The following is a 14,026-nucleotide window of genomic DNA, read 5'->3' as shown; positions in this document are numbered from 1 at the left end:
CATAAAAACCGGTATCACAAAAGCCAAAATTTGGAGTGAAATTCAGGATGTTGGGTTCTAGTCTGTAATTCTGCTGGGGCCTTCCTGCATGATTTTAGACAAACCACCTAAACATCCTGGTCTCCTCACCTTTATAAAGCCCTCTCTTAGGGATTATAGAAAGTCCAGAACATCCTTGTGTGTCAAAAATGTACCTAAGTAAACACAGAGGCTGGGAGAGGTGGGTTACCCCACTTTCCTCTGGTCTCATCCTTAGTTCTAAGGAGCCTGTTCGCTTGTCAGGTTCTAGCTGGTGTGAGGCTGGAGATGGGAAAGAAGAGGAAAAGGGCTGGGGTATTTGCCTTGGTCCTTGTTTGGTGAAGAGAGGCAGGGCTGTGCCTCAGCTCCTGCCAAGGTCTGTGCCCTGAAGATGGCCCCAGGATGCTGGATGGGGGCCTGGTGGCAGGCTGAGCCATTCCCCTTCCTCTTAGTGCCTGGGGCACTGTCACCCTGATAACCTTGTCTTGTGTGTCTCCCCTTCATCCTGGGTGTGGCTCTGGAAAGGGCTTGAGGGTCTTGTTAAGCATCCTCATCTTCCAGACCCTGGGTGCCTCAGAATCCCCAGTGTAACATCTGTGGGGCGGTGTCACGATTGATTTCACAGAGGAAGAATGGTATCGCAGAGGATCCAAGTCGCTCCGGGCGTAAGGGTCCCCAGCCAACTGTGCTGGGGGGTCTTCTGTGCACTGCCTCTGTTTCTTGGCTTTGGGGTGGGAATTGGGGCATCTCTCCCAGCCGGGCAGCTGTGACCATGCGAGGGACATCCCTGAAAGGGACTGGTGTTCTTAGGCACTGTGACAAGAGTCAGTCTTCAGGCTCACGGTGTGGGTGGTCATGCCCTGCCTGCCTCAGGGATGTGAGGCTACTCCAGAAAGCGGCTGCTGGGTGCTGTTCGTTATCAGGCCCCTTCATCAGGTGGTCAGGGAAAACTCTCTCCCAAGGGCAGCTCACAGACGTCACTCTTACCGTGACCTTCCGAGACTGCCGGCAGCTGGCTGCCCCGGAGAGGACTGGGCATCTCATCAGGGATTGGGGCGGGGGGTGGGGGGAGTCGAGCCGCCTAGGGCCCTTGCCTCCCCCTTCCATAGTCTCAGAGCTTGCTGTGGCTTCAGGGAAGTAACCGGCACTTGCGAATGTGAGGGACGTGCCTCAGGCGCTGAGCGGGCAGCAGTCGCAGCCAGGATACCTTCGAGACAGCGCGGGCCGGCTCCCCTCAGAGCAGCCTCCCTGGCGGGCAGCCCGCAGCTTCACCCAGCGGCCGGAGGCCGGGCCCCGCTGTCCTTGGATGGAGGGGACGTGGGTGTGGGGGCAGCAGCTGTGTTTCTTCTTGCCCGAGCAAGCCTTCCCGATCCTTTCTACCCGCCCCGTGAGGCCCAACGGAGCTGCTGCTTCAGGTGTTTTTCAGCCCATGCAAATCCTATTTGTTCGTAATGAACAGAAGGGGCTTGGAAAGGACTCCGTTTTCCCCTAACCCTGGGCGTGGCGCTGTCTCCCCAGGATGCCAGACTCAGCTGTGGTGGGGGTGGGGTCCGCCTGCAGTCTGGCACTGCACCCTGAGACTCCAGGCTCCTTCTGGACCTGTGTCCACCAGCTCCCTGGGGGGGGGGGGGGCACAGGATCCTCCTGGCCCTGCTGCTCCAAAGGCTGCCCCTAAATTCTTTCTTCCAAGCTGTGTTTCAGAGCATCCCAGATATTGATGGACTCAGGACAGAACCCAATTAACATTGGAGGCACCCCAGAAATGGGGTTTGAAGCTGTCAACCTAACCATTGGGCGTTGGGTCTGGATGGGGGAGTGGGCATCTTCTCTCTCATCTTTCTGAGTGGCTGGCTCAGAGTCACCATGGGATGGAGCGGCCACCAGCTTCTCCAGGGCAGGGAGCAGAAGAGCCCACACTGATGGCAGGAATGGTGAAGACTGCTCCCAAGGAAGCCTCACTCTCCTCCCACCCATGATGGAGGTGGATCAGGTCTCCCCATCCCTGTCTGAGGGAACCCTGCACATTCCCGTCTCCTTTCCCCTCACTTCCCCTGGTGTCACCCCACCCACATCATCTTACCTGGTGTCCCCCAGTTGTCATCTCAGAGGAATGGCTGGCCCCAGGGTCCAGTGTGGAGCCACTCTGCGCCTCATCCCACCTCTCATGAGAGCCCTCCACCCCAGCTGCTCCTGCCTTCTCCTCTCTGTAGGCATTTGTCTCTGCTTGCCCTGACCTGCCATCTCTTCATTTCTTCTTTCAACTCAACAAACCATCTTTTTCTTCTCTTATAAACAACTGTTTTCTGAACTGTCTTCCCATCCTGCCTGCCCACAGTCCTTCCCACCCCTTTCCCAGAGGACAAGCACCCAGACATCAGACACTGGGAGAGCATGCAGTTCTCGGCTGCAGAAGTGGCCGGCTTCCCCCACCTCCGTTTCAAAGCCCTGTTGATTGTCTCAGGCATCCAGCCATAGGTCTCCTCCAGCCCCTTCGGGTGTTCTCTGACTCATCCCACGCTAGCAGGGCTCGGCTCAAGAACTGCGCTGGGGAGGTGCTCTCCTCTGGAGCAGCAGTCCCCGCCCCTCCTGCCGCAGGATTCCGTAGGAACAGAGCTTGGGACCAGACAGATCAGCTTTCTAGACTTTCCACTCACTAGATGTGTGGCTGAGCAAGTTGCTCGTTCTCCCTGACCCCCCCCCCTTTGCTGAATCTATAAAATAGGGGTGGTGACGATACCTGCCTCACAGGGTGAGTATTGGGAGAGAACATAGCTAGAGCTCCTGGCATTTAGGAGATTATTTTGGTCTTCATTTTTCCCTTCATTTTTTTTCTCTGTCCCTCACTGCAGTCCTTCATCTTTTAAAAGAAGCATTCTCCATATGAATTCTAACATCCATTGCCAAAGCCCTCCCCAACCAACCTCCCTGGAGTGCCTGGCCCTTGATCCACCTACACCGTCCAGGCTCAGTCCTTGCTGTGAGGTCACAGGGCGAACCCATCACATCATAAGGTGGGATGGTCTCTTCCCGGGGTGCGCCCTCACGCCCTGGTTCTCGCTTACCAGCCGCTCCTTTAGAGAGAAGCCCCCTCACTTGTGTTTCCTTGCTTGTAAATACATCTGGGTTCACTGAGCATCTTCTAGAACCTCCAAAACACCCTGTGGTCCTAGGCCAGGTGATTTTTCTCATGGGAGCTGGAAAGTTTGTCATCTCTGTCTTCTACATCACCAGCTGGCTGGGTTTGGAAGTACACCTTCCATTCGGTCAGTCCAGAGCAGAAATGTGTCTATCCATCTTGCCCCCCTTCTTCTCCCTTTCTTGAACCTCCTTTGTGGCCCTCTGCCCACTACGCCTGCCCAGGCCAGCTTCCTAGCAAGGCAGGACCCTAAAAAGTCAAGCTTACAAGACTCTGAAAAGATGTGGCCATCTCCTGCCCATCAGGAACTGAGGCCTCTCCCTTTTGGACCACAATCCTGTGAGATCCTAAAATCCTCTCCTGTCCGTGCCTTTTTTTCCCCTGGTGTCCCCCAACCAGCAGCCAATGCTGCCTGTCCCCTGCCCTCCTCTGACCTCACAATCCCAGCAGCCAGCACACACACCCTCCTCTCAGATGCTACTTCACACCCACCTGTTCCCCAAACCAGAGAACCTGGCTCACGCTGCAGACAGCACCTCCCTCAGTTCCAGCCCCCAGCCCGGTCCATTCTCCCTCAGGCTGTCACTTGTGATCATCTAGGCTGCCCAGGCTCTCCAGCCCCCCTGTCAGCTCCTCTGAGTGGTGTCTCCAGGCTAGGCGGCCTCAGCAGCGTAGGTGTCACCTGTGCCTCTTCCTCGTGAGCCAGGCGCTGAGGCCTCGGGCCTCCTATCTTACAACGTGGAGATTGGAAGGGAATCTTAGATCGTCTCCCCTCTCCAGGGCCCTTTGGCAGAACCTGCCTGTCTGTACAGCCGCACAAGTAGCCAGCTCTGGGTGCCAGCTCCTCACTTAGCTTCCCCTCCTGGTGTTCTGCTCCCCACAGATCCCTCCCTTGTAGGGCGAGGCAGACTTTCATACCCAAGCATGGCACAGTTCCAGGGGCAGCAGGACCACAGTCACCACCTCCTGTCCCTCCCCCAGCTTGCTTTTAGAAGACAGCGCAAAGCACATTTACCCCTGGGACCTAGGAAGGAAGATCCTTCTAGCCAAACCAAGTCCCATCTTTCTCATCTGTGGCTCCTCCCTTAGCCCCAAGGAGCAGCTCTGCCAGCCCTGGGAGGGGGGTCAGCAGCTTCTAAATACTTCTCTCACCCTCATTCTGGGCTCTTCCTCAGGCCTTGGCCTTCAGGGCAGACAGGACAGAGTGGCTTCTAAATGGTCTCCACATGAACAGTCAAGAGCATGGAAGAAATCTTTGCATACATTGGAAAACCCCCGTTTTCTAAAACAAACCCACGACCTGGCCACTTAACTCTTGACCTTGCAGGCCATGGCCTCTGAATGTCCCTGCTAGGGAGTGGGGGTCAGGCACTCAGCAGGAGGAAGCAGAAGAAAGGTTAGGATTAAGTTGGGAGGCAGTCCTGGAAAAATCTCCCTTTATTTTCAGAGGACAGCTCCAGAAAGTAAGGAGAATGGCAGTGTGGGAAGAATATGTGGACACAGTCCCTGGGAAAACCAGTCCCTGGAGAGCAGAAGCTGAGCAAGAGAGGCAAACATGGCTGTGAGGGTCTTCTCTGACACCCCCCCCCCCACGGCAGGTGCGGGGAAAGCTCTGGCCCATGACCAAGAAGAGCAGTACAGCCAGATGGAGAGGTGGGGGATGAAAGGAGGCTTCACTTTCTGCATTAATAACCCCCCCCAAGCTTTCTACCCAAGTCAGAAGGGTGGCCTGATTGGGTCCACAGAAAAAGCCCAAACCCAGGCACCCAGGCTCCCAGCATCATCCTGCGGATCCCACCCTTCCTCCCTGCTAGAGGACCATCTAGGTCCTTGCGGCCAGGGCTAGCTCGCTGCTGACGCTTGAAGATGCCAGTACACAGACGAGTAAGTCCCACACGTGGGGCTCGAAGACAGGAAAGATGAAGACCTAACGATGTGATCTAAAAACAAAAACCCTTGCCTTCTAGTTCTGGAGTGCATGCTCTCCATCACTTCTGATATGTGTGGCCTTGGGTAAGTCACTTAACCTTTCTGAGCATAGATTTCCTTGTAGATTGAAGGTGTTAAGACTAGGTTAGTGGTTTTCAAACTTTTCAGTCCTATTATCCTTTCTTTAAGAGAGATCTCACTGGAACCCCAACTTAAAACTCGGTATTGGACAGTCCTAATTTGATGGGATCCAAAAATGACTGGCTTTACCTTCCTTCCAGCCAATAGCGTCAGACATCTGCTTTGAGCCTCTCCTTCCATTGCTTTACTACCGCCTCAGGCAGTCCTTGGTTCCTTTCAGCTGTTAAAGAGCCTACCCAGTGTGTCTCAGTTGCAAGCTTCAATCCGCTCTCCGATGTCCACCTTCTCCCATCCTCCATTTCTCTATTTCAGGTTTGACCCACAGTCTGAAGGACCCACAATGGGGAGCACAGGGTCTCTGCTCTTCTCTGGCTTCTCCAGGCCTCCACCTTCAGCTGTGGAGCAAGCAGCAGGGAGCAGCAAAGGGGGGCGGGGTCTCCTGCCTGGCTGGCTCTGGTCCTCCTGGGCGCAAGCCCTTGGTGTTTCAGGCGTCCAGACGTGGCGGCTGTAGGGCCTGTAGGACCCTTCCTACTTGGTCCTGCGAGGTCTCCAGCAGTCAGGCCTTTGAGACAGGGCTCTGAGGAGCTGGCTCCAACTAGGCTGCCTTCCTTGGTGCACCAATTTGTCCCTGACCTAGCGGAGGGAGGCTGGCTGCCCCCTGCTGCTCCCACCCATCCTGCCCTCTTCTGCAGTAGGCGCAAAGGCAGATCACGAAGGCCTCTGCAGTTGGGGACCAGGAGGTCTGCTCCCCCTCGCGTGGACATCTGCCTCCACTGGAGGCCCCTCACTGGTCTGGGCAGGCGCCAGAGCACCCCACGCCCCACGGGGAAGTGCAGGGAGGTAAAAGCTACAGCCTTTCCCCGGAGCAGTGACTCCTGCGGAAATTCTCAACTTTGGCTGCTCATTAGTGTGAAAAGGTTATTCAGAAATAGCAATGTCCTGACCAGACTCCAGAGTGTATTTTGTTAAAGCTCCTGAGGTGGTGATAAAAGGCAGCAGGGTTAGGAAACCACTGCCCTACTCCAACCAATCCCAGTCCAATGATGGGGGCAGGACCAGGGAGCCCTGCACCGTGACCCCAGAGGATCTAGGTTCTCCCTCTGTAAGGTGGTATGGGAGACTTAGGTCCTGTCCCCTTGGCTTTGGGGCCTTAGGCACAGGTGCCAGCAGAGTTCCCATTCAATACCCTACTAGACATTTTTCACACCTGAGTTAGCAGCACAATCTTTCATAGGAAATCTTGCCGGAGCCCACGTTTAACTCAGTTGGAGTTGGAGTCCCTGCTGCAGCCAGGGGAGGGGCCGGAGCCAGGCAGTGATCCAGGGCTTGGCCAGCAGCATTGGAAAGCTCCAGCACTGAAACCATCACCCAGGCCCTCAGCTGAACCTCAGTCACTGTGTTAGAGGGGGAGGGAGTGGGGATGGAGGCGGAGGCATGGGAGAGTCCAGGCAAGCACACTAGGTGGCCCCGCAGGTCCAGGGAGAGCCAGAAAGGAACCAGGCTCCGGCGGGGGGGGGGGGGGGGGGGGGTCAGACTTCCCAGTCCTGCCGGAGCAGCCACCCCTGGGTCCAACCCCCTAGCAAGGTGTGCTCCTCCCATATGCCCCTGAGCAGGGGGAAGAAGAGAGGCAGTGGCTTCCGGACCTGCAGCCACCACCCCCTCCCGGGCCACAGGAGAAATCCAGTGGGGATGAGAGGCCCGCCACCGAGCCTCTCTTTAAGGTCCTGGACACGCCTCTGAGCGAGGGTGATGAGCCTACCACGCTGCCAGCCCAGCGGGATCACGGCTGCAGTGTGCAGATGGAAGGCTACCTGGGACGCAAGCACGACCTGGAGGGGCCCAACAAGAAGGCATCCAACAGGTATGTGAGGGAGGGCCCCCCCCCCCCCCGTGGGCTGGGTGCGTGTCTCCTAGGGACTTCTCCCTCTACAGAGCCTTGGCAACATGGGTATGTGGTAGCGGCGAGGGTGCCTTCTGTCTGGTCTGAGAGCTCCCGGGCACCCCTCTGCACCAGCCCAGGGGCTACTTGGCATAATGGGGAAAGTCCCGAGTTCAAATCCTATGCCCTTGTACAAATTACTCAGCCTTTGTTTCGCCATTTGTAAAATGGGATGGTGAGAACCTGCCTCTTTGGTACAGATCCCAAGCCTGGCACAGAGTAGGCTCTCCGTGAATACAGGCTGTTGTTCTTATCCCAGGGCTGGGTAACAGGTAGGTAGGTCTTGGCAGTAACATCATATCCTTGACCAAGTCCCACTTTTTAATCAATCTGGGCCTGTTTCACCAGCTGTAAAATAGGAGAGAAGGACGGAGTTGGCATCCGTGCCTTCTGGAAGTCCCTCCCAGTGCTGTCATACAGCAACTCTGTGACCCTGAGGAACTCATTCGAAGGCTATGTCCTGTTCCTGTTCCTGACGCAGTCTGTCCAGGGCTGCTTCTACCCAAGGTCCCTGGGGGCCTCTGTTTTCAGGCAGCATTCCAGGGTCATAGGGACACAGGGCAGCATCAAGAGGTTGAAGCCAGCCATATTCTCAGGGCCAAGTGGCAGCATACAGAGCCTGGGCTGGTTGGGGATTGGGGGCGGAGGGGTGGGACATGTCAAAGCTCATTCAAATCCCAAAAATGAATTCAGGGGTCCAGCCACCCTGAAGAAGTTTATTATTTATACAGAGTCCACCAGAAAGGGGGAAACTAGCATTTACTGAGCACCTACTATGAGCAAGGCATTGTTAAGACTAATAACATCTTCACAACCACCCTGTGATATCGACGTTTCTATTTCCCAGATAGAGAAATGGAATTTCAGAGAAGTCATTTATTCCAGGCAGGATTTTACGCCAGGACCCAGCTCCTTCTTAGCAACTGCCTTACTTGGGTTCCAAGCTCAAAGGTGGTGGTAAGGGCTACAGGAAAGACTGGAGCTTCCCTGGAGGATCTTTCTCTGGGTGTCAGAAACCTGGGCCCCATAAAACAGCTCTGCAGCCAGCCTGTCCAGTACAGGTCAAGTTCTCTCTTTGAATTTGTAGTCTTTCCTCCCTATGAGCCCAACAAGCTCTCCACCTTCCTGCCCTCCAAAGGAAGGGAGGAGGAGGAAAAGCTTACTGTTGCCCTGTTCCCCAGCATTCTTTCCTGTGAAGGGTAAAAAGGCACCATGCTTCCCATTGGTTGGTAAGGAGTTCAGGTTAGCCTACACACGAGCTTATAAACTTGTCACTGAACATCAGTTGTCTTGATTTGCATAAATGTGTTTCTTTAAAAATTGCTGGCACGGTATACTGGGCAGATCTCAACAAGATGAAAAATAACCAGAACAAAACGCTGCTTTGCTCACTTCAGTTCCGGTGGGAGAATCACATATGCTCGTGGGTGCAGAAGGGCTTTGAAAGTTCAGTTTATACTGTTGGTCTTAGACTGACTAATCCTACTTTTAGAAATGCATCTCACGGTGAGATCAGAGTTACAGAGATTTATGCATGAATGTTTATCACGTTGCTGTTCAAATCGCACTGCTTAAATTTCCAGTAATTACAAGGCCCACCAGTAAAGGGATTATTTATACACAGGATGGGATACCATACAGCAATTCAAAATTATTTTTAGGAAAGATTTGAAGGATATGTGAAAATATTCATGATATAGTGTTAATCTTTTTTTTAGATTTATTTATTTTGAAAGAGCAAGCGGGCATGAGTGGGAGGGGCAGAAGGAGGGGGAGAGAGAACCTCCAGGAGACTCCTTGCTGAGCATGGAGCCCAACGTGAGGCTTGATCATGACATGAGCCAAAACCAAGAGTTGGATGTTCAACCAACTGAGCCACCCAGGCACCCTGATAATAGTGTTAATCTTAAAAGCAGGCTATGAAAATGAATATACAACATAACCCAATTTTCATTATATATGTGAATAGAAGAAAATGTGAATATGTGACTAGAAAGACCAGAAGAAAATACATAAAATGTTAACAATAGCTAACTTTTGGTAGTGGAATTACATGCAGATGATTTTCATTTCCTTTTTTAACTGCAAAATGTGTTACTATTTACTGGGGCAAAAATGGCTTAAAAAAAAATGGTAGGGGTGCCTGGGTGGCTGCGTTAAGCGTCTGCCTTCAACTCAGGTCATGATCCCAGGGTCCTGGGATCAAGCCCCACATTGGGGTCCCTGCTCCACTGGGAGCCTGCTTCTTCCTCTCCCACTCCCCCTGCTTGTGTTCCCTCTCTCACTGTGTCTCTGTCAAATAAATAAAAAGGGTAAAGCTGTAAGAACTGATTGTAGAGGCGTCGTACCAGATGTGAGTGACCCGCCGGCCGGTATCTTCGCAGGTCCTGGAGCAACCTGTACTGCGTGCTCCGGAACAGTGAGCTGACCTTCTACAAGGACGCCAAGAACCTGGCACTGGGGGTGCCCTACCATGGGGAGGAACCCCTGGCCCTGAGACACGCCATCTGTGAGATTGCTGCCAACTACAAGAAGAAGAAGCACGTGTTCAAGCTGAGGTGAGGCCCTTCCAGTCCGGGGCCCCTTCCCTGGCAGCTCAGTGTGGCATTTGGGGCCGGACGGGAGCCTGGAGGAGACCAGCTCCACGCCTCAGTTGCCCCTTGGGGTCTTTTCAAATCAAAGAGGCTTTGAGTCCAGATTTTCACCTCTCAGCAAGTGCTGTGCCACCTGGGAGGGTTCTGGTCCCGGGGAGGCTGCGGGTTCTGGCTCCTCCCCAGGCAGAAGGGGCCGCCTAGCAGGAAACCCTTTCTTGTCTCAGGCTGAGCAATGGCAGTGAGTGGCTCTTCCACGGCAAGGACGAGGTGAGTGCGTGGCAGCCTAGGCCAGACCCCTGCTGGCAAAGGAGCAGAGGTCTCCCTCACAGCAGAGCCCTAGGGGCTCTCCCCCACCGGTGGCCCATGACCCTCCCACCCTGCAGGAGGAGATGCTGTCCTGGCTGCAGGGCGTGAGTGCCGCCATCACCGAATCCCAGAGCATCCGCGTCAAGGCACAGAGCCTGCCCCTGCCCTCTGTCACTGGCCCCGACGCCAGCCTCGGCAAGAAGGACAAGGAGAAGAGATTCAGCTTCTTCCCCAAAAAGAAGTAGCCCCTCTGGCGCCCCGCCAGCGGGACCGGGCAATGTAGGGACTGGCGGGGCGCCCGCGGCCTCAGCCTGGGCCCGGTCCTCCCCGCAGCCCACCGCCAGGCCCCTCGCTGCCTGCACCTGCCTGCTCCGACCGCGACTGACCGCCGGTGGCCTGGGCCCGCTGCACCTCGATCCCTGCCTCCGCCTGCCGGCTGATGCCTGCCTCCGCTCCCGTGCCGCCCAGGCTCCCCCGCCAAGGACGGGGGGTGGGGGGTGGAGGGTAGGAGGGGCACCCTGGGGCGGAAACGGTTTCCCAGGCACCCGCCCTCCCCTCCCAACCCCTTCTCCCGACTGAGGGCCCTCCACCCCCAGGCCCCACAGAAGCTAGAGAAGACAGAGATTCCTGAGATGCTGCCCACTCCCAAAGCAGGTCTTGCTTGGGGCCTCCTCCCACTGGGTCACGGCCAGGTAAAGGGACGAGGACACTGGAAATGCCTGACCTGCCCCGTAGGGGCATGGGGAAAGAGCTTCAGGTAGGCGCCCAGGGCTCTAGCTCTCGGCAAGGGGCTGCTGGGGACCCTGGGGACCCAAGGGGCCTCTTCCCCACTGGGCTTCCTCAGAACTGGGACTCTCACCTCAGGGGCCACCCCATCCCTTCTCCACTCTTCCTCTCACCAAAAAAAAGGGGGAGGTTACCTCCCAAGGTCGGGGGGTCTTAAATGCAAGGTTCTCCTGTCTCCAGTGCCCTCTGCCACCACCACGGTGGTAAAAGGAGGTAAGAGCTCTTAAGCTGGTCCTCTTAAAACAGCAGTTCAAGCAGCATAGGGCTCAGAGGTGAAGGAGGCAGACCTTGACACTGCCCAAGGCTCTGCCTCTCCAACTCCCAGCCAAACCAGCACTATCCAACTCAGACCCAGAGTCCCTTAGGGACAGTACAGGTCCCCAGATAGAAGACGGCTACCCCAGCACCCACAGCAAACATCCCAAAGCCAAAGGCCCAATGTGTCCTGTCTAGCTACTATCTGAGGGTACTGGCTGGACAGACAGCAAAGTAAGTTCATGACCTATCCCTCTGGAGGGGCAAACGGTCACACAACCCCTGGACAGCTGGGACAAGTGCGGGGGCCTGGGCCATGAAGGTACGGCACGCCTTGCTTGGCTTCTTCTGAAGGTCCTGGTCTCGGGTCTTGGGGAAGTCCCATGGGTGCAAAGGCCACCAAACATCTAACACCCCCTTCCCCAGGCGCAAAGGAGCCCTGCCCCTTATTTCCCCAGGGATAGCCTTCCCCATGCTGTTAAGGTCAGACATCTGGAGGCGAGAGGGCTCTCGTTCCAACAAGGATCTCGCCCACCGCTCTGAAAGCAATACAGCCCCAGCCCAGCATCTTAACTAGGTTTAGGTCCAAAAGAGGGGTCCAACTGGGGGCAGCAGGTGTTTCCCCCTGAAGAGACCATAAAAGTCCCTGGGGCCTACAGCTGCTGTTCCATCACCTTCCCTATGAGGAGCCTTAGACACGCCTAGATGATTCCTCTGGAAGGGGGTGAGGTCCAGGTAGCAACCAACCACAGGGGTAGGCATCCAGAGGTATTGGGCCTTCCCGGGAGCCCCTAGTGCAGGCACAGCTGAGATCAATACCACCATGTCAAGGGGAAGCTAACTTCAGACAAGAACAGCAAGAGGAAGTTCTCCAATGGAGCCTGACATCCCCAGATTGGGTGGTCCCACCTTTGCAGCCAGGGTCTTCACTGGGCCCCAATACGTCTAATCCTACATCCCTCTTTACATCTACAGGGAAGCTAGTATATACCATTCACCAGCCTCCCTCTCTATCTGGGGAAACCAAGGCAGGAGGCAGTGAGGTGACTACACTCACCTGGCAATGAAGAAGGCCTCTGGTCCATCTGAGGGCATGTCCTGCTCCAAGGCAAATAGCACATTCCTTACTGAAGAGCAGGTAGTGGCAAGAATCTTAACTCCCTCCCAGGGCCAGGCTTTAGGGAGACAAGGGGGGCCCCCTCTGCCTTCCATGTGTGCCAAAGTAGCAACTGAGGTGAGACATTTCCAGCAAGTAACTCCAGTCCAAAGAATGAAAGGGCCCCAAAGGAAGAGGTAGGATTTCACCAGCCCAGGTCCTCCAGACTGGGCAATGGCAGCCAGCTGCATGTGACCCGCCAGCTATGGCCAGCGCCCCAGGCATCCCTCCCATGTCCCACAGGCCCCAAGACACTCAACCAATGGCACTGAAGCTACAGGAGCCCGGCTTTGGGAGACTGCCACACGAGGCGAAGCTCTTGGCACCCTGGCAAGGGTTTCCTCTCCTTACATTTTCTACTGCGCCATCTTTAACAGTACTCCCAAACTAGGCTGACACAGCTCCAGTCCACACCAGCGTAACAGGCTTCCTCCCCAGGGCAGCTCAGAGGAAGCGCCTTCTGGGCATGGTCAGGTGGTCTTCCTTCCCTCTCCCCCTCCCCTTCCTCCCCTGGCCTCAACTGACTGGCTGAGGTGGGGGAATGGAGGGTCCTCAGGCTTCCCCCCAGCCCCCACAACTAGCACCCATAACAGGAAGCTGGTGGAAGGCTCAGCGTCCCCACCACACCACTTCTCTTTCCTGCCTATCGGAGGGCAACTAGGGTCCCAAGGTTGGTCCTGGCTCTCTCTCCCTGCCCTTTAGGGGGAGGGGGCAAGGATCCAGAGGCCCATCTGGCCTGGTCCCTTGGACAAGCAAGCTCAGGGAGGACACAAGGGAGGAGGCAGCTCCACAGGACTGCAATCCTGTCGGGCACAGACCACGCAATCTGGCACTCGCCCTGGGGCCAACCGGGCCTTGTCCTCCACCTGCTCAAATGTGCTTCCACGAACCAGAAAAAAACCCATTTACTAGTTTTTCTAATAAATCAATAATGCTCCACCTTTCTCTCAGTTACTTGACTAGTTTTGTTTCCCTTCGAATTGGACCAAGGAGGGGTAGTTGAGTGAGCAAGGGCATGGAGACCGGGGGGGGGGGGGGGGGGAAGGGGGGCAGAGTCTCTGGTTTGTCCCTACAGAGTCTTACGCCCATACCCAGCTGCTGTGCCGTGCCCGAGACCCTGACAGAACCTCGCTCACTCACGCATTCAACCACCTCCGGGTCTGCTGCAAGCTCTTCCCCACAGAGCTCCAGACGACAGAGATTTTGGCCTTCACTGGACGTCAGAATCACAGTGCTGTGCCTGAGATTCATCTCCAGGGGGCGATTTCTCTTGGTCTACGTGGATGGAACTGGCATCATCATTTTTCAAAAGGCGCCACTGACGACTGTCATCAGTAGCAAGTGAGAACCGGTGAGCTGGTTCAAGGCTCCCCGTCAAGCCTAGATGGCTAAGGATCACCCGGGGAAAGTGTTCACTACAACTTTCCAGGCCCTACCCCCGAAAGGTCTGAGTCAGGGAGTTGGAGCAGTGCCTCACCCATTTTCTTCAATCTGTAGATGAGGGAAAAAAGCAAGAGTTCAGGTGACCCAGCAAATTAACGGCAGAGCTAGGACCAGAACCTGGGTGTCCTGACTCTCACTCCAGTACCTTTTTGGCTACTGAGCATCATACCCCAGGCCTGGTAGGAGCCAACTGTCCTCAGCAACAGTGGCAGTGGCCACAGAACGTTCAGGACAGCGAGTAGCTCTGCCCTGTCTGCTTCTGCCTAGGAGAGGCCTCCCCTGGCCTCCACTCCTCCCCTGACCTCTTTAGACTCTGCACAACT

The 14,026-nt window shown here is 55.6% G+C and overlaps 1 protein-coding gene across 3 annotated transcripts in view; it reads left to right on the top strand.

Annotated features, from left to right (window-relative positions):
• SPTB (spectrin beta, erythrocytic) overlaps positions 1 to 13,199 on the top strand; it is a 119,960-nt gene extending 106,761 nt beyond the window's left edge. For 2 of the 3 annotated variants that reach the window (XM_087856002.1, XM_087856003.1), the window contains 4 exons: positions 6,838 to 7,085; positions 9,548 to 9,721; positions 9,982 to 10,024; positions 10,141 to 13,199. In XM_087856002.1, coding sequence (XP_087712128.1) covers positions 6,838 to 7,085; positions 9,548 to 9,721; positions 9,982 to 10,024; positions 10,141 to 10,308 — 633 coding nt within the window. In that variant the 3' untranslated portion in view covers positions 10,309 to 13,199. Of the gene's footprint in view, positions 1 to 6,837; positions 7,086 to 9,547; positions 9,814 to 9,981; positions 10,025 to 10,140 lie in introns of those variants that run through there. The other variant, XM_087856004.1, reaches the window with a different exon arrangement.
• Positions 13,200 to 14,026: the final 827 nt, after the last annotated feature.

The sequence above is a fragment of the Ursus americanus genome, chromosome 26 (assembly GCF_024610735.1).
Source record: "Ursus americanus isolate L20-20 chromosome 26, mUrsAme1.1.p, whole genome shotgun sequence".
NCBI classification, from domain to species: Eukaryota; Metazoa; Chordata; class Mammalia; order Carnivora; family Ursidae; genus Ursus; species Ursus americanus.
This window is presented reverse-complemented; position numbering and strand designations above follow the sequence as displayed.